Below are 20,908 nucleotides of genomic sequence, written 5' to 3'. Positions count from 1 at the left end.
CTAGAAGAAGAATAAGACATGTTTTATAACAACAACATACACATGCCTACATCAGAGACACTGATGACTGGTGAAACAAACACAACTCATGATGTCCATGGGTTTGCTAATAGATACTAATGGACTTAATACCTGCTCTCAGGACTCTTCTCTATGACGGTGTGGAGCTGGCCCTCTGCCCCGAAGGAGCCCTTTCCCGAGCTGGAGGCCATGGAGCCAGAGGAGTGGTACCAGGAGGAGGTGGACCCCTTGTGGAGAGCCCTGAGGGAGCGAGCCTGATCCAGGCTGGACCACGAGTTTGGCCTCTCATGGTTCCTGATAGCCGCGTAGCTGTCGCTCCGCATGGGAGGAGCCGGCGCCCCCTTCAGGCTCTCGTAGGAACTGCGGCTGGTGCTCTGACCCCAAATGGGCCCAACACTGTGACGGTTGGGGTTAATACCATGGTTACCACCACCGCTGCTTCCGCCACTGCTGTTACTACTGCTACTGGTGCCGCGGTAACAGGCGGCCCCGCCCACACTACAAGACCCCGCCCTGCCAGCCTCGTGGTTGCGTAGCAACGCAGCAGAGGCGGAGCTAACCTCGTGCTCCTGAGCACCGCCCTGCTGGGGGTCGTAGACCGTACGGACATATCGGATATCAGCTTGCTGCATTCCCTCCGCCCCAGCCCCGCTCCCACCCCCTCCACTAATCCCGCCCCTCTGCGGAACCGTCTCCATGGAGTACGACCTCTCCTTACCAAAGGCCGGAGCGGCAGCAAGGTACTCTGGGATACTAGAGCTGGTGGAGAAAGAGGAGTAGGCTGAGTCTCTCTTACTGTGAAGGTGGTCCATACTGTTGGAGGACTTGGAGGCAGACAGCTGATGGCAGGAAGAGCTGGAGAGTACAGAAGTACTTTATTTATCCTTACTTGATTGATTGAATTTATTAGCTAATTAGCAGTAGTAGGCTGCTCCAGCTGGAGACAGCATAACATATTATGTAGGGAAAAAACACCATCAACCTGGAGGGTTATTTCCATTGTGGTCCTCTCTGGAAATGATGATTACAAAGACAAGACAAGGATCAATAAGGCATAACAAAAACGTAATAAAAAGCCCATGTTAAAGAGCAGCACCTGTAGGCTGGGTGGCCGTGGTGCTCCCCAAGGCTCTCCATACTTCCTCTAGAACTGTACTGGTCTGGACTCTTCCTCAGGTAACCTGGGTCGTAGCCCGACAGGTCTGTAGTGGACGCACTGGGGAAGAGAAAGAGAGAGAGTGTAAAAAGGAGAGAGAGAGAGGAAGAAGAGAAAGGTGTAAAGGAGAAAGCGAGAGAGAGCAGAGAGAGAAAGAGGGAGTAAAGGAGGAAGAAACAGAGGAAGAAGAGAAAGGTGTAAAGGAGAAAGGGAGAGAGAGTAAAGGAGGGAGAGAGAGGAAGAAGAGAAAGGTGTAAAGGAGAAAGGGAGAGTGAGTAAAGGAGGGAGAGAGAGGAAGAAGAGAAAGGTGTAAAGGAGAAAGGGAGAGTGAGTAAAGGAGGGAGAGAGAGGAAGAAGAGAAAGGTGTAAAGGAGAAAGGGAGAGTGAGAGAGAGAGAGGAATAAGAGAGAGAAGAAGAAATGATCAACATCACATCTTACTGTCACTCTACTAACACAACAGACAGATGTTAAACTGGACAAATAGGAACTACAATACAGTATTATAGGATACTTTTATTGTTCATTTGCATGGAAAATAATTAAGTGAAGTCAGCAATAGATTTATAACCAAATACTTACCGGTTAAAACAGCAGTCATAGGTTTCTGTTTAATGTGAAATCACTATCATCAGTACCAACTGTCCAGACTATATCTACTGACTATATGTCAATGGTATACATAAGTAGTGACTTGATGATGTTGCAACACAACCTTGAGGGATATCATTACTGTGTTCATTGTCATTGAAGAATGGATCATTAAACACTTGGAGGGACATGAGATCAGAGAGACTGGGACTGTGTCCCTGATGGAACCTAATTCCATTCATAGCAGGTTTGGGCCCGTGACTTATCAATAAACTGAAAAGTAGAACCGATTTACTTTAAAATGTTTTTTTTTTTTAAATGTCTGATAAAAAAAAAAAAAAATTTAAAAGAATAATCACTTCCTGTATTGACTGCCTTCAATTCGAACCAGGATACATAGTGCACTACTTTTGACCAGAGCCCTGTAGTACAGAAGTAGACATGTAGAAGAAGTGCACTATATTGAGAATAGGATGCCATTTAGAACGTATATGTGAATGTGGAGCATCAATAAAATAATTTCTGTATTTTCACGGTATCATTACCAGCTCTTTCATCTTTCCGTTACTATTTTGATTTATTGTCTGTGATGGGGGCTACATGGTACATACTTGAAACTAGAGGTCGACCAATTAATTGGAATGGCCGATTAATTCGGGCCGATTTCACGTTTTCATAACAATCGGTAATCGGTATTTTGCCGATTTTTTTATTTATTTATAAAAATAAAAATAAACATTTAACACCTTTATTTAACTAGGCAAGTCAGTTAAGAACGGCCTAGGAACGGTGGGTTAACTGCCTTGTTCAGGGGCAGAACGACAGAATTTGACCTTGTCAGCTTGGGGATTCAATCTTGCAACTTTACGGTTAACTAGTCCAATGTTCTAACCACCTGCTTTACATTGCACTCCACGAGGAGCCTGCCTGTTACGCGAATGCAGTAAGAAGCCAAGGTAAGTTGCTAGCTAGCATTAAAATGATCTTATAAAAAACAATCAATCAATCAATCATAATCACTAGTTAACTACACATGGTTGATGACATCACTAGTTTATCTAGCCTGTCCTGCGTTGCATATAATCGATGCGGTGCGCATTCGCGAAAAAGGACTGTCATTGCTCCAACGTGTACCTAACCATAAACATCAATGTCTTTCTTAAAATCAATACACAAGTATATATTTTTAAACCTGCATATTTAGCTAAAAGAAATCCAGGTAAGCAGGCAATATTAACCAGGTGAAATTGTGTCACTTCTCTTGCGTTCATTGCACGCAGAGTCAGGGTATATGCAACAGTTTGGGCCGCCTGGCTCGTTGCGAACTAATTTGCCAGAATTTTACGTAATTATGACATAACATTGAAGGTTGTGCAATGTAACAGGAATATTTAGACTTAGGGATACCACCCGTTAGATAAAATACCGAACGGTTCCGTATTTCACTGAAAGAATAAACGTTTTGTTTTCGAGATGATAGTTTCCGGATTCTACCATATTAATGACCTAAGGCTCGTATTTCTGTGTGTTTATTATATTATAATTAAGTCTATGATTTGATAGAGCAGTCTGAGCGGTGGTAGGCACCAGCAGGTTCGTAAGCATTCATTCAAACAGCACTTTCGTGCATTTTGCCAGCAGCTCTTTGCAATGCTTCAAGCATTGCGCTGTTTATGACTTCAAGCCTATCAACTCCCAAGATTAGGCTGGTGTAACCGATGTGAAATGGCTAGCTAGTTAGCGAGGTGCGCTAATAGCGTTTCAAACGTCACTCGCTCTGAGACTTGGAGTAGTTGTTCCCCTTGCTTTGCATGGGTAATGCTGCTTCGAGGGTGGCTGTTGACGATGTGTTCCTGGTTCGAGCCCAGGTAGGAGCGAGGAGAGGGACGGAAGCTTTACTGTTACACTGGCAATACTAAAGTGCCTATAAGAACATCCAATAGTCAAAGGTATATGAAATACAAATGATATAGAGAGAAATAGTCCTATAATTCCTATAATAACTACAACCTAAAACTTCTTACCTGGGAATATTGAAGACTCATGTTAAAAGGAACCACCAGCGTTCCCATGTTCTGAGCAAGGAACTTAAACGTTAGCTTTTGTACATGGCACTCTCACTTTCTTCTCCAACACTTTGTTTTTGCATTATTTAAACCAAATTGAACATGTTTCATTATTTATTTGAGGCTAAATTGATTTTATTGATGTATTATATTAAGTTAAAATAAGTGTTCATTCAGTATTGTTGTAATTGTCATTATTACAAAGGGAAAAAAAATTGGCAGATTAATTGGTATCGGCTTTTTTGGCCCCCCAACAATCGGTATCGGTGCCGAAAAATCATAATCGGTCGACCTCTACTTGAAACAATCAGAAAGTAGTCAAAAATAAAATAGCAAAATAACAAAATGGAGTCTTTAGTCGTTGATATTAGCACACATAGCCATCAGTGAAATGAGTGTCACACAGTAACAAAAAGTATTACATTGGAACCTTACTTTTAATGTGTCTATCTGCATATTTCAAGACATGGCATATGGGGGTGTAGTGAGATGCCCAATGGGCTGGACGAATCTCTTCTCATTACTCATCTTGAAAAGAAAATGTATACTAGAAATGTGTAAATCAACCAATCCGCCATTATTAAAATCTAATGGTGAATTATTTACATATTAAAACAGCATGGGTGACTGAGAAAAACTCATTGGTAAAGTTTAAGGCCATGTTGCAAACAATAATGCAGGTACTAAGGATGGAGGTGTGACCAGGCACTAGGGATGGAGGTGTGACCAGGCACTAGGGATGGAGGTGTGACCAGGTACTAGGGATGGAGGTGTGACCAGGCACTAGGGATGGAGGTGTAACCAGGCACTAGGGATGGAGGTGTGACCAGGTACTAGGGATGGAGGTGTGACCAGGCACTAGGGATGGAGGTGTGACCAGGCACTAGGGATGGAGGTGTGACCAGGCACTAGGGATGGAGGTGTGAACAGGCACTAGGGATGGAGGTGTGACCAGGTACTAGGGATGGAGGTGTGACCAGGCACTAGGGATGGAGGTGTGACCAGGCACTAGGGATGGAGGTGTGACCAGGCACTAGGGATGGAGGTGTGACCAGGCACTAGGGATGGAGGTGTGACCAGGTACTAGGGATGGAGGTGTGACCAGGCACTAGGGATGGAGGTGTGGCCAGGCACTAGGGATGGAGGTGTGACCAGGTACTAGGGATGGAGGTGTGACCAGGTACTAGGGATGGAGGTGTGACCAGGTACTAGGGATGGAGGTGTGACCAGGTACTAGGGATGGAGGTGTGACCAGGCACTAGGGATGGAGGTGTGACCAGGCACTAGGGATGGAGGTGTGACCAGGCACTAGGGATGGAGGTGGGACCAGGCACTAGGGATGGAGGTGTGACCAGGTACTAGGGATGGAGGTGTGATCAGGTACTAGGGATGGAGGTGTGACCAGGCACTAGGGATGGGGGTGTGACCTGGCACTAGGGATGGAGGTGGGACCAGGCACTAGGGATGGAGGTGTGACCAGGTACTAGGGATGGAGGTGTGACCAGGCAGGTACTACGGATGGAGGTGGGACCAGGTACAAGGGATGGAGGTGTGACCAGGCACTAGGGATGGAGGTGTGACCAGGCACTAAGGATGGAGGTGTGACCAGGCACTAAGGATGGAGGTGTGACCAGGCACTAAGGATGTAGGTGTGACCAGGCACTAGGGATGTAGGTGGGACCAGGCACTAGGGATGGAGGTGTGACCAGGTACTAGGGATGGAGGTATGACCAGGCACTAGGGATGGAGGTGTGACCAGGTACTAGGGATGGAGGTGTGACCAGGCACTAGGGATGGAGGTGGGACCAGGCACTAGGGATGGAGGTGTGACCAGGTACTAGGGATGGAGGTGGGACCAGGCACTAGGGATGGAGGTGTGACCAGGTACTAGGGATGGAGGTGTGACCAGGCAGGTACAACGGATGGAGGTGTGACCAGGTACTAGGGATGGAGGTGTGACCAGGCACTAAGGATGGAGGTGTGACCAGGCACTAAGGATGTAGGTGTGACCAGGCACTAGGGATGGGGGTGTGACCTGGCACTAGGGATGGAGGTGGGACCAGGCACTAGGGATGGAGGTGTGACCAGGTACTAGGGATGGAGGTGTGACCAGGTACTAGGGATGGAGGTGTGACCAGGTACTAGGGATGGAGGTGTGACCAGGTACTAGGGATGGAGGTGTGACCAGGCACTAAGGATGGAGGTGTGACCAGGCACACTAGGGATGGAGGTGTGACCAGGCACTAGGGATGGAGGTGTGACCAGGCACACTAGGGATGGAGGTGTGACCAGGCACACTAGGGATGGAGGTGGGACCAGGCACTAGGGATGGAGGTGTGACCAGGCACACTAGGGATGGAGGTGTGACCAGGTACTAGGGATGGAGGTGTGACCAGGCACTAGGGATGGAGGTATGACCAGGTACTAGGGATGGAGGTGTGACCAGGTACTAGGGATGGAGGTGTGACCAGGCATTAGGGATGGAGGTGTGACCAGGTACACTAGGGATGGAGGTGTGACCAGGTACACTAGGGATGGAGGTGTGACCAGGTACTAGGGATGGAGGTGTGACCAGGCACTAGGGATGGAGGTGTGACCAGGTACTAGGGATGGAGGTGTGACCAGGCACTAAGGATGTAGGTGTGACCAGGCACTAGGGATGGAGGTGTGACCAGGCACACTAGGGATGGAGGTGTGACCAGGCACACTAGGGATGGAGGTGTGACCAGGCACACTAGGGATGGAGGTGTGACCAGGCACTAGGGATGGAGGTGTGACCAGGTACACTAGGGATGGAGGTGTGACCAGGCACACTAGGGATGGAGGTGGGACCAGGCACTAGGGATGGAGGTGTGACCAGGCACACTAGGGATGGAGGTGGGACCAGGCACACTAGGGATGGAGGTGTGACCAGGCACACTAGGGATGGAGGTGTGACCAGGCACTAGGGATGGAGGTGTGACCAGGTACTAGGGATGGAGGTGTGACCAGGTACTAGGGATGGAGGTGTGACCAGGTACTAGGGATGGAGGTGTGACCAGGCACTAGGGATGGAGGTGTGACCAGGCACACTAGGGATGGAGGTGGGACCAGGCACTAGGGATTGAGGTGTGACCAGGCACACTAGGGATGGAGGTGTGACCAGGTACTAGGGATGGAGGTGTGACCAGGCACTAGGGATGGAGGTATGACCAGGTACTAGGGATGGAGGTGTGACCAGGTACTAGGGATGGAGGTGTGACCAGGCATTAGGGATGGAGGTGTGACCAGGTACACTAGGGATGGAGGTGTGACCAGGTACACTAGGGATGGAGGTGTGACCAGGTACTAGGGATGGAGGTGTGACCAGGCACTAGGGATGGAGGTGTGACCAGGCACTAAGGATGTAGGTGTGACCAGGCACTAAGGATGTAGGTGTGACCAGGCACTAGGGATGGAGGTGTGACCAGGCACACTAGGGATGGAGGTGTGACCAGGCACACTAGGGATGGAGGTGTGACCAGGCACTAGGGATGGAGGTGTGACCAGGCACTAGGGATGGAGGTGTGACCAGGTACACTAGGGATGGAGGTGTGACCAGGCACACTAGGGATGGAGGTGGGACCAGGCACTAGGGATGGAGGTGGGACCAGGCACACTAGGGATGGAGGTGGGACCAGGTACTAGGGATGGAGGTGTGACCAGGCACACTAGGGATGGAGGTGTGACCAGGCACTAGGGATGGAGGTGTGACCAGGTACTAGGGATGGAGGTGTGACCAGGTACTAGGGATGGAGGTGTGACCAGGCACTAGGGATGGAGGTGTGACCAGGCACTAGGGATGGAGGTGTGACCAGGTACACTAGGGATGGAGGTGTGACCAGGCACTAGGGATGGAGGTGTGACCAGGTACTAGGGATGGAGGTATGACCAGGTACTAGGGATGGAGGTGTGACCAGGTACTAGGGATGGAGGTGTGACCAGGTACTAGGGATGGAGGTATGACCAGGTACTAGGGATGGAGGTGTGACCAGGTACACTAGGGATGGAGGTGTGACCAGGCACTAGGGATGGAGGTGTGACCAGGTACTAGGGATGGAGGTATGACCAGGTACTAGGGATGGAGGTGTGACCAGGCACTAGGGATGGAGGTGTGACCAGGTACTAGGGATGGAGGTGTGACCAGGTACTAGGGATGGAGGTGTGACCAGGCACTAGGGATGGAGGTGGGACCAGGCACACTAGGGATGGAGGTGGGACCAGGTACTAGGGATGGAGGTGTGACCAGGCACACTAGGGATGGAGGTGTGACCAGGCACTAGGGATGGAGGTGTGACCAGGTACTAGGGATGGAGGTGTGACCAGGTACTAGGGATGGAGGTGTGACCAGGCACTAGGGATGGAGGTGTGACCAGGCACTAGGGATGGAGGTGTGACCAGGTACACTAGGGATGGAGGTGTGACCAGGCACTAGGGATGGAGGTGTGACCAGGTACTAGGGATGGAGGTATGACCAGGTACTAGGGATGGAGGTGTGACCAGGTACTAGGGATGGAGGTGTGACCAGGTACTAGGGATGGAGGTATGACCAGGTACTAGGGATGGAGGTGTGACCAGGTACACTAGGGATGGAGGTGTGACCAGGCACTAGGGATGGAGGTGTGACCAGGTACTAGGGATGGAGGTATGACCAGGTACTAGGGATGGAGGTGTGACCAGGCACTAGGGATGGAGGTGTGACCAGGTACTAGGGATGGAGGTGTGACCAGGTACTAGGGATGGAGGTGTGACCAGGCACTAGGGATGGAGGTGTGACCAGGCACTAGGGATGGAGGTGTGACCAGGCACTAGGGATGGAGGTGTGACTAGGTACTAGGGATGGAGGTGTGACTAGGGATGGAGGTGTGACTAGGGATGGAGGTGTGACCAGGTATAAATTTGTATCTGAAGAGATTTTTTTCATCATGTAACTACCGATTAATCCAGTATAAAACAACAGCAGTTCCCTGTTGATTAATCCAGTATAAAACAACAGCAGTTCCCTGTTGATTAATCCAGTATAAAACAACAGCAGTTCCCTGTTGATTAATCCAGTATAAAACAACAGCAGTTCCCTGTTGATTAATCCAGTATAAAACAACAGCAGTTCCCTGTTGATTAATCCAGTTTAAAACAACAGCAGTTCCCTGTTGATTAATCCAGTATAAAACAACAGCAGTTCCCTGTTGATTAATCCAGTATAAAACAACAGCAGTTCCCTGTTGATTAATCCAGTATAAAACAACAGCAGTTCCCTGTTGATTAATCCAGTATAAAACAACAGCAGCTCCCTGTTGATTAATCCAGTATAAAACAACAGCAGTTCCCTGTTGATTAATCCAGTATAAAACAACAGCAGCTCCCTGTTGATTAATCCAGTATAAAACAACAGCAGTTCCCTGTTGATTAATCCAGTATAAAACAACAGCAGTTCCCTGTTGATTAATCCAGTATAAAACAACAGCAGTTCCCTGTTGATTAATCCAGTTTAAAACAACAGCAGTTCCCTGTTGATTAATCCAGTTTAAAACATCAACGGGGCCCCTGGGCTTGTTGCCCTTCTATGGTTATATAGGTGGAGGAGGGGGGATGGCAGGCAGAGTGTGTGTGTGACGTGTGTGTAGTCTGCATGCCTGTGTGTGTGTGTGTGTGTGTGTGCTGTGTCTGTGTGTGTGTAGTCTGTGTGTGTGTCTGTGTGTGTGTGTGTCTGTGCGTGCGTACATGTGACGTGTGAGTAGTCTGCATGCCTGTGTGTGTGTGTGTGTGTGTGTGTGTGTGTGTGTGTGTGTGTGTGTGTGTGTGTGTGTGTGTGTGTGTGTGTGTGTGTGTGTGTGTGTGTGTGTGTGTGTGTGTGTGTGTGTGTGTGTGTGTGTTGGGGGATGGTAGAGGCTCAGTATTGGTTGATATTTCTACAGCAGTAATGAATATGAGGAGGACGTAACAGCTCTGAGATCAGCACTAATCGCTCTTATAGCAGCGCAATTACCTCCAGTTCTCTCCGACCAATTACCTTCATTTCTCTCCTACCATACTCTCAGAACTGGACAGGCCGCTATTTACCTCTCCCTCTCTCTTCTCTCTCTCCTCCACCCTCTCTCCCTCTCTCTTCTCTCTCTTCTCTCTCTCCTCCACCCTCTCTCACTTTCTCTTCTCTCTCTCCTCCACCCTCTCTCCCTCTCTCTTCTCTCTCTCCTCCACCCTCTCTCCCTCTCTCTTCTCTCTCTCCTCCACCCTCTCTCCCTCTCTCTTCTCTCTCTCCTACACCCTCTCTCCCTCTCTCTTCTCTCTCTCCTCCACCCTCTCTCACTCTCTCTTCTCTCTCTCCTCCACCCTCTCTCCCTCTCTCTTCTCTCTCTCCTCCACCCTCTCTCCCTCTCTCTTCTCTCTCTCCTCCACCCTCTCTCACTTTCTCTTCTCTCTCTCCTACACCCTCTCTCCCTCTCTCTTCTCTCTCTCCTACACCCTCTCTCCCTCTCTCTTCTCTCCCTCTCCTCCACCCTCTCTCTCTCTCTCTTCCACCCTCTCTCCCTCTCTCTCTCCTCCACCCTCTCTCACTTTCTCTACTCTCTCAGCAAATAACTGGCAACATTGGACGACCCGAGAGGGAGTGGGAGCTGCCATGGGAACGGTAGAGGGGAGGTGTCACCAGGAATGTCCATCCATAGCAGACAGATGACGTCAATACCCCCCCCCCCCCCCCTCATTATTTTCTGACATCACTGACTGATAGGGCCTCAATGTCCTGGTCTGAACTGGTCTGAACACAACAACAGTCTACATACAGACAGGTTGGTTGTTTAGCAACAAAACCGACGCGAGTGCAACTATGGTGCAAAACAGACGGGGTTGGCCTTGATTGTTGACAACATGTAAACTATATTTAGTCTCCAAATGTTTACTGAAAACATAAATAAATGTGCACAATGAACACAATGCCTTCTGCCTCATTGAAGCATGTGCATCGTTTTAGTGACGTTGTCGGCTAATCCATCTACAAACAAGCTGTCCTAAACACATCGACTTCACAGGCAGTTGACTGGTGGATCAAATGTCCCTTCATCCGTCTGTCTAAGATAAAATACTACTGTTCTCAATGAGTCTCAGTCTAAGATAATACACTACTGTTCTCAATGAGTCTCAGTCTAAGATAATACACTACTGTTCTCAATGAGTCTCAGTCTAAGATAATACACTACTGTTCTCCAAGAGTCTCAGTCTAAGATAATATACTACTGTTCTCCATGAGTCTCAGTCTAAGATAATATACTACTGTTCTCCATGAGTCTCAGTCTAAGATAATATACTACTGTCCTCCATGAGTCTCAGTCTAAGATAATATACTACTGTCCTTTCATGAGTCTCAGTCTAAGATAATATACTACTGTTCTCCATGAGTCTCAGTCTAAGATAATATACTACTGTTCTCCATGAGTCTCAGTCTAAGATAATATACTACTGTCCTTTCATGAGTCTCAGTCTAAGATAATATACTACTGTTCTCCATGAGTCTCAGTCTAAGATAATATACTACTGTTCTCCATGAGTCTCAGTCTAAGATAATACACTACTGTTCTCCATGAGTCTCAGTCTAAGATAATAGACTACTGTTCTCCATGAGTCTCAGTCTAAGATAATATACTACTGTTCTCCATGAGTCTCAGTCTAAGATAATATACTACTGTTCTCCATCCGTCTCAGTCTAAGATAATATACTACTGTCCTTTCATGAGTCTCAGTCTAAGATAATATACTACTGTTCTCCATGAGTCTCAGTCTAAGATAATACACTACTGTTCTCAATGAGTCTCAGTCTAAGATAATATACTACTGTCCTTTCATGAGTCTCAGTCTAAGATAATATACTACTGTTCTCCATGAGTCTCAGTCTAAGATAATATACTACTGTTCTCCATCCGTCTCAGTCTAAGATAATATACTACTGTCCTTTCATGAGTCTCAGTCTAAGATAATATACTACTGTTCTCCATGAGTCTCAGTCTAAGATAATATACTACTGTTCTCCATGAGTCTCAGTCTAAGATAATACACTACTGTTCTCCATGAGTCTCAGTCTAAGATAATATACTACTGTCCTTTCATGAGTCTCAGTCTAAGATAATATACTACTGTTCTCCATGAGTCTCAGTCTAAGATAATATACTACTGTTCTCCATGAGTCTCAGTCTAAGATAATATACTACTGTTCTCCATGAGTCTCAGTCTAAGATACTCCACTACTGTCCTTTCATGAGTCTCAGTCTAAGATAATATACTACTGTTCTCCATGAGTCTCAGTCTAAGATAATATACTACTGTTCTCCATGAGTCTCAGTCTAAGATAATATACTACTGTTCTCCATGAGTCTCAGTCTAAGATACTCCACTACTGTCCTTTCATGAGTCTCAGTCTAAGATAATACACTACTGTTCTCCATGAGTCTCAGTCTAAGAAAATACACTACTGTCCTCCATGAGTCTACGTCTAAGATAATATACTACTGTTCTCCATGAGTCTCAGTCTAAGATAATATACTGTTCTCCATGAGTCTCAGTCTAAGATAATATACTACTGTTCTCCATGAGTCTCAGTCTAAGATACTCCACTACTGTCCTTTCATGAGTCTCAGTCTAAGATAATATACTACTGTTCTCCATGAGTCTCAGTCTAAGATAATATACTACTGTTCTCCATGAGTCTCAGTCTAAGATAATATACTACTGTTCTCCATGAGTCTCAGTCTAAGATAATATACTACTGTTCTCCATGAGTCTCAGTCTAAGATAATATACTACTGTCCTCCATGAGTCTCAGTCTAAGATAATATACTACTGTCCTTTCATGAGTCTCAGTCTAAGATAATATACTACTGTTCTCCATGAGTCTCAGTCTAAGATAATATACTACTGTTCTCCATGAGTCTCAGTCTAAGATAATATACTACTGTCCTTTCATGAGTCTCAGTCTAAGATAATATACTACTGTTCTCCATGAGTCTCAGTCTAAGATAATATACTACTGTTCTCCATGAGTCTCAGTCTAAGATAATACACTACTGTTCTCCATGAGTCTCAGTCTAAGATAATAGACTACTGTTCTCCATGAGTCTCAGTCTAAGATAATATACTACTGTTCTCCATGAGTCTCAGTCTAAGATAATATACTACTGTTCTCCATCCGTCTCAGTCTAAGATAATATACTACTGTCCTTTCATGAGTCTCAGTCTAAGATAATATACTACTGTTCTCCATGAGTCTCAGTCTAAGATAATACACTACTGTTCTCAATGAGTCTCAGTCTAAGATAATATACTACTGTCCTTTCATGAGTCTCAGTCTAAGATAATATACTACTGTTCTCCATGAGTCTCAGTCTAAGATAATATACTACTGTTCTCCATCCGTCTCAGTCTAAGATAATATACTACTGTCCTTTCATGAGTCTCAGTCTAAGATAATATACTACTGTTCTCCATGAGTCTCAGTCTAAGATAATATACTACTGTTCTCCATGAGTCTCAGTCTAAGATAATACACTACTGTTCTCCATGAGTCTCAGTCTAAGATAATATACTACTGTCCTTTCATGAGTCTCAGTCTAAGATAATATACTACTGTTCTCCATGAGTCTCAGTCTAAGATAATATACTACTGTTCTCCATGAGTCTCAGTCTAAGATACTCCACTACTGTCCTTTCATGAGTCTCAGTCTAAGATAATATACTACTGTTCTCCATGAGTCTCAGTCTAAGATAATATACTACTGTTCTCCATGAGTCTCAGTCTAAGATAATATACTACTGTTCTCCATGAGTCTCAGTCTAAGATACTCCACTACTGTCCTTTCATGAGTCTCAGTCTAAGATAATACACTACTGTTCTCCATGAGTCTCAGTCTAAGAAAATACACTACTGTCCTCCATGAGTCTACGTCTAAGATAATATACTACTGTTCTCCATGAGTCTCAGTCTAAGATAATATACTGTTCTCCATGAGTCTCAGTCTAAGATAATATACTACTGTTCTCCATGAGTCTCAGTCTAAGATACTCCACTACTGTCCTTTCATGAGTCTCAGTCTAAGATAATATACTACTGTTCTCCATGAGTCTCAGTCTAAGATAATATACTACTGTTCTCCATGAGTCTCAGTCTAAGATAATATACTACTGTTCTCCATGAGTCTCAGTCTAAGATAATACACTACTGTTCTCCATGAGTCTCAGTCTAAGATACTCTACTACTGTCCTTTCATGAGTCTCAGTCTAAGATAATATACTACTGTTCTCCATGAGTCTCAGTCTAAGATAATATACTACTGTTCTCCATGAGTCTCAGTCTAAGATAATATACTACTGTTCTCCATGAGTCTCAGTCTAAGATAATACACTACTGTTCTCCATGAGTCTCAGTCTAAGATAATACACTACTGTCCTTTCATGAGTCTCAGTCTAAGATAATACACTACTGTCCTTTCATGAGTCTCAGTCTAAGATAATACACTACTGTTCTCCATGAGTCTCAGTCTAAGATAATATACTACTGTTCTCCATGAGTCTCAGTCTAAGATAATATACTACTGTTCTCCATGAGTCTCAGTCTAAGATAATATACTACTGTTCTCCATGAGTCTCAGTCTAAGATAATATACTACTGTTCTCCATGAGTCTCAGTCTAAGATAATACACTACTGTTCTCCATGAGTCTCAGTCTAAGATAATACACTACTGTCCTTTCATGAGTCTCAGTCTAAGATAATACACTACTGTCCTTTCATGAGTCTCAGTCTAAGATAATACACTACTGTTCTCCATGAGTCTCAGTCTAAGATAATATACTACTGTTCTCCATGAGTCTCAGTCTAAGATAATATACTACTGTTCTCAATGAGTCTCAGTCTAAGATAATATACTACTGTTCTCCATGAGTCTCAGTCTAAGATAATATACTACTGTTCTCCATGCGTCTCAGTCTAAGATAATATACTACTGTTCTCCATGAGTCTCAGTCTAAGATAATATACTACTGTTCTCAATGAGTCTCAGTCTAAGATAATATACTACTGTTCTCAATGAGTCTCAGTCTAAGATAATATACTACTGTTCTCCATGAGTCTCAGTCTAAGATAATATACTACTGTTCTCAATGAGTCTCAGTCTAAGATAATATACTACTGTTCTCCATGAGTCTCAGTCTAAGATAATACACTACTGTTCTCAATAAGTCTCAGTCTAAGATAATATACTACTGTTCTTCATGAGTCTCAGTCTAAGATAATACACTACTTTTCTCCATGAGTCTCAGTCTAAGATAATATACTACTGTCCTTTCATGAGTCTCAGTCTAAGATAATATACTACTGTCCTTTCATGAGTCTCAGTCTAAGATAATATACTACTGTTCTCAATGAGTCTCAGTCTAAGATAATATACTACTGTTCTCCATGAGTCTCAGTCTAAGATAATATACTACTGTTCTCCATGAGTCTCAGTCTAAGATAATACACTACTGTTCTCCATGAGTCTCAGTCTAAGATAATATACTACTGTTCTCCATGAGTCTCAGTCTAAGATAATACACTACTGTCCTTTCATGAGTCTCAGTCTAAGATAATATACTACTGTTGTCCATGAGTCTCAGTCTAAGATACTCCACTACTGTCCTTTCATGAGTCTCAGTCTAAGATAATATACTACTGTTCTCAATGAGTCTCAGTCTAAGATAATATACTACTGTTCTCCATGAGTCTCAGTCTAAGATAATATACTACCGTTCTCCATGAGTCTCAGTCTAAGAAAATACACTACTGTCCTTTCATGAGTCTCAGTCTAAGATAATATACTACTGTTCTCCATGAGTCTCAGTCTAAGATAATATACTACTGTTCTCCATGAGTCTCAGTCTAAGATAATATACTACCGTTCTCCATGAGTCTCAGTCTAAGAAAATACACTACTGTCCTTTCATGAGTCTCAGTCTAAGATAATATACTACTGTTCTCCATGAGTCTCAGTCTAAGATAATATACTACTGTTCTCCATGAGTCTCAGTCTAAGATAATATACTACTGTTGTCCATGAGTCTCAGTCTAAGATAATACACTACTGTTCTCCATGAGTCTCAGTCTAAGATAATATACTACTGTTCTCCATGAGTCTCAGTCTAAGAAAATACACTACTGTCCTTTCATGAGTCTCAGTCTAAGATAATATACTACTGTTCTCCATGAGTCTCAGTCTAAGATAATATACTACTGTTCTCCATGAGTCTCAGTCTAAGATAATATACTACTGTTGTCCATGAGTCTCAGTCTAAGATAATACACTACTGTCCTTTCATGAGTCTCAGTCTAAGATAATATACTACTGTTCTCCATGAGTCTCAGTCTAAGATAATATACTACTGTTGTCCATGAGTCTCAGTCTAAGAAAATACACTACTGTCCTTTCATGAGAAACAGTTGGGTTCAACTGAGCAACAAGAGAGTGGTATCTTCGTCCCAAATGGCACCCTATTCCCTATATACTGCACTACTTGGCACCATATTCTCTACATAGTGCACTACTTGGCACCCTATTCCCTATATAGTGCACTACTTTCTCCAGAGCCCTATAGAACCCTATATAGTACACTACTTTCTCCAGAGCCCTATGGAACCCTATTCCCTATATATATAGTGCACTACTTTTGTAGGCTGCCATTTGGGAATCAGCCATAATCTATAGAAACCATAGTTCTTACGTAACCAGTCGTAAAGGCATGACTCACCAGGCTATATAACCTTCTATAGAATTACACACCTGCTTTTTGTTGAAAGATCATGGCATTGAGCGGATATGGTTAGCAATCTTTACTCTGGTCTTGGTAGCGTCTGAATTCCTTTATCTTCAAGACTCCAGTGTCCATGTGGTAGACCAGATAACTCTCTCCAGTCAATACAGCCCTACACAGTCCTTATGGTTCCACAGGGATGCTGGCCCACGTTGGCTGCAATGCTTCCCACAGTTGTCAAGTTGACTAGATTGTGGCACTTTTGGCGTGGCAAGAGTGCAAAGCTGTCATCAAGGCAACAGGTGGCTAGTTTACAAAATCTCAAATATCAAATATATTTTGATTTGTTTAACACTTTTTGGGTTACTACATGATTCCTTATGTGTTATTTCATAGTTCTGATGTCTTCACTATTATTCTACAATGTAGAAAATAGTAAAAATAAGGAAAAACCCTTGAATGAGTAGGACCTGGTCAGTCTATGGATTCACCTGGTCAGTCTATGTCATGGAAATATCAGGTGTTCTTAATGTTTTGTACACTCATTATGTAATATGAACAATACATCCCTCATACTTAAAATGTTTAAGGATCAAAATATTTCCATGTAAAATGTATAAAACCCACTTAAATAATAAGCCCTTTATAGACTTTCTGACAGGGGCCCTGTGTTCACCACACCACAGCTTCAAAACTGTGACAACTGTAAAAAAATGGATTTAGAAATATATTTGATTGATCACTTGATTGATTGACTAACCTGGAGGGGTAGGTGTGATGCCAGGGAGGGTCCTGGGATATTTGCATCATGCTGGGGTCTGGCTGGCCCTCGCCTAGCTTGGTGGCGTGCCACGAGTGAGGTCTGGAGACAGGCTCACTGCGTCTGTAGAACATAGATTTAGAACATAGAATTAGAACATAGAAGAGAGAGTGAGGTCTGGAGACAGGCTCACTGCGTCTGTAGAACATAGATTTATAACATAGAATTAGAACATAGAAGAGAGAGTGAGTTCTGGAGACAGGCTCGCTGTGTCTGCGGATGGAAGTTTAGAGTGGAGTGAGGTCAGGATCCAGGTCCACAATGAGATGGAGTGAGGTCAGGATCCAGGTCGACATTGAGATGGAGTGAGGTCAGGATCCAGGTCCACATTGAGATGGAGTGAGGTCATGATCCAGGTCGACATTGAGATGGAGTGAGGTCATGATCCAGGTCGACATTGAGATGGAGTGAGGTCAGGATCCAGGTCCACATTGAGATGGAGTGAGGTCAGGATCCAGGTCCACATTGAGATGGATGGAGTGAGGTCAGGATCCAGATTGACATTGAGATGGAGTGAGATCAGGATCCAGGTTGACATTGAGATGGAGTGAGGTCAGGATCCAGGTCCACATTGAGATGGAGTGAGGTCAGGATCCAGGTCCACATTGAGATGGAGTGAGGTCAGGATCCAGGTCCACATTGAGATGGAGTGAGATCAGGATCCAGGTCGACATTGAGATGGAGTGAGGTCAGGATCCAGGTCCACATTGAGATGGAGTGAGGTCAGGATCCAGATTGACATTGAGATGGAGTGAGGTCAGGATCCAGGTTGACATGAGCTGTCATGTGCCTTTTACTGCGGAGAGATGCTAAATCATTAGCATCTCATACCAAATCATACCAAATCTTTACCATCTCATACCAAATTTTTACCATCTCATACCAAATCATTAGCATCTCATACCAAATCATTAGCATCTCATACCAAATCATTAGCATCTCATACCAAATCATAACCATCTCATTCCAAATCATAACCATCTCATTCCAAATCATAACCATCTCATACCAAATCATTAGCATCTCATACCAAATCCTCCCATCTCATGCCAAATAATTAGCATCTCATACCAAATCATTAGCATCTCATACCAAATCATTAGTATCTCATACCAAATCATTAGCATCTCATACCAAATCATTAGCATCTCATACCAAATCATTAGCATCTCATACCAAATCATTAGCATCTCATACCAAATCATCAAGTCAAACTGGTAATGCAAAGTGACATTGATAGCCTTATTTAATGGGTCTGAACTCAACATCAACAATGAAAAGAGAAGTTTAGAAAGGTTGTTTTACACAAAGTCTATTTATATGGAATAGTGTCCAAAATACTATATAGCCCAAAGCCATAAACAGTTCAAGTCAGAAGTTTACATACACTTAGGTTGGAGTCATTAAAACTCATTTTTCAACCACTCCACAAATTTCTTGTTAACAAACTATAGTTTTGGCAAGTCGGTTAGGACATCTACTTTGTGCATGACACAAGTAATTTTTCCAATAATTGTTTACAGACAGATTATTTCACTTATAATTCACTGTATCACAATTCCAGTGGGTCAGAAGTTTACATACACTAAGTTGACTGTGCCTTTAAACAGCTTGGAAAATTCCAGAAAATGACGTCATGGCTTTAGAAGCTTCTGTTAGGCTAATTGACATCATTTGAGTCAATTGGAGGTGTACCTGTGGATGTATTTCAAACTCAGTGCCTCTTTGCTTGACATCATGGGAAAATCAAAAGAAAACAGCCAAGACCTCAGAAACAAAATTGTAGACCTCCACAAGTCTGGTTCATCCTTGGGAGCAATTTCCAAACGCCTGAAGGTACCACGTTCATCTGTACAAACAATAGTACGCAAGTATAAACACCATGGGACCACGCAGGCGTCATACCGCTCAGGAAGGAGACGCGTTCTGTCTCCTAGAGATTAACTTACTTTGGTGCGAAAAGTGAAAATCTATCCCAGAACAACAGCAAAGGACCTTGTGAAGATGCTGGAGGAAACAGGTACAAAAGTATCTATATCCACAGTAAAACGAGTCCTATATCGACATAACCTGAAAGGCCGCCCAGCAAGGAAGAAGCCACTGCTCCAAAACCGCCATAAAAAAGCCAGACTACGGTTTGCAACTGCACATGGGGCCAAAGATCGTACTTTTTGGAGAAATGTCCTCTGGTCTGATGAAACAAAAATAGAACTGTTTGGCCATAATGACCATCATTATGTTTGGAGGAAAAAGGGGGAGGCTTGCAAGCCGAAGAACACCATCCCAACCATGAAGTATGGGGGGGCATCATGTTGTGGGGGTGCTTTTCTGCAGGAGGGACTGGTGCACTTCACAAAATAGATGTCATCATGAGAAGGAAAATTATGTGGATATATTGAAGCAACATCTCAAGACATCAGTCAGGAAGTTAAAGCTTGGTCGCAAATGGGTCTTCCAAATGGACAATGACCCCAAGCATACTTTCAAAGTTGTGTCAAAATGGCTTAAGGACAACAAAGTCAAGGTATTAGAGTGGCCATCACAAAGCCCTGACCTCAATCCCATAGAAAATGTGTGGGCAGATCGGAAAAAACGTGTGTGAGCAAGGAGGCCTACAAACCTGACTCAGTTACACCAGCTCTGTCAGGAGGAATGGGCCAAAATTCACCCAACTTATTGTGGGAAGCTTGTGGAAGGCTACCCAAAACATTTGACCCAAGTTAAACAATTTAAAGGCAATGCTACCATATACTAATTGAGTGTATGTAAACTTCTGACCCACTGGGAATGTGACGAAAGATATAAAAGCTGGAATAAATAATTCTCTCTACTATTATTCTGACATTTCACATTCTTAAAATAAAGTGGTGATCCTAACTGACCTAAGACAGGGAATTTTTACTAGGATTAAATGTCAGGAATTGTGAAAAACTGAGTTTACATGTATTTGGCTAAGGTGTATGTAAACTTCCGACTTCAACTGTACGTATAGGGGTCTGGTATAGCCTAATGAAAAGGGAGGTTCATATATTGTTATACTGTATATTGTTACATAATATGTACAAGCTGGAAGATATTAGTGTTTGGAGGGAAGCCCAAAGAGATTCACAGAGCAGAGTGAACCAACATCTGAATGTAGTTAGTCACATCAAATCACAATGCCTCGGAGAGTTTATGACAACTTGTTTGTGATTCATTAAGCCTGTGAGTGCTGCCTGTGAGTGCTGCCTGTGAGTGCTGCCTGTGAGTGCTGCCTGTGAGTGTGTGGCTGCCTGTGAATGTGAACGCCGGTGAATGTCCAACACAACGACAGCAGGTGGGTTTATTTGTCACTATGCAGAATTAAAAACTCCCCCCCAACTGAGTGAGATGGAGGACATTGGTCAATGGCATTTGGTCCTTGTAGGAGCCAAGGGCTCCAAGAGTCAAGAGGGTAAATCATGTGTCATGAAGTAGTCGTATCGTCTC

At 44.1% G+C, this 20,908-nt stretch overlaps 1 protein-coding gene across 4 annotated transcripts in view; it reads right to left on the bottom strand.

Moving 5' to 3' along the window:
• LOC106568520 (protein Shroom3) overlaps nucleotides 1–20,908 on the bottom strand; it is a 216,360-nt gene that overhangs the window by 34,738 nt on the left and 160,714 nt on the right. For all 4 annotated transcript variants that reach the window (XR_014380217.1, XM_014138941.3, XM_045692630.2 and 1 more), the window contains 3 exons: nucleotides 17,381–17,503; nucleotides 1,118–1,237; nucleotides 133–876 (listed from right to left, as the gene is read on the bottom strand). Coding sequence is in view for 3 of the 4 variants with exons in the window: in XM_014138941.3 (XP_013994416.3) it covers nucleotides 133–876; nucleotides 1,118–1,237; nucleotides 17,381–17,503 (987 nt within the window). In the remaining variant the exon portion in view is untranslated. The remainder of the gene's footprint in view (nucleotides 1–132; nucleotides 877–1,117; nucleotides 1,238–17,380; nucleotides 17,504–20,908) is intronic.

Source organism: Salmo salar, chromosome 13, assembly GCF_965601325.2.
Source record: "Salmo salar chromosome 13, fSalSal1, whole genome shotgun sequence".
Lineage (NCBI taxonomy): Eukaryota > Metazoa > Chordata > Actinopteri > Salmoniformes > Salmonidae > Salmo > Salmo salar.
This window is presented reverse-complemented; position numbering and strand designations above follow the sequence as displayed.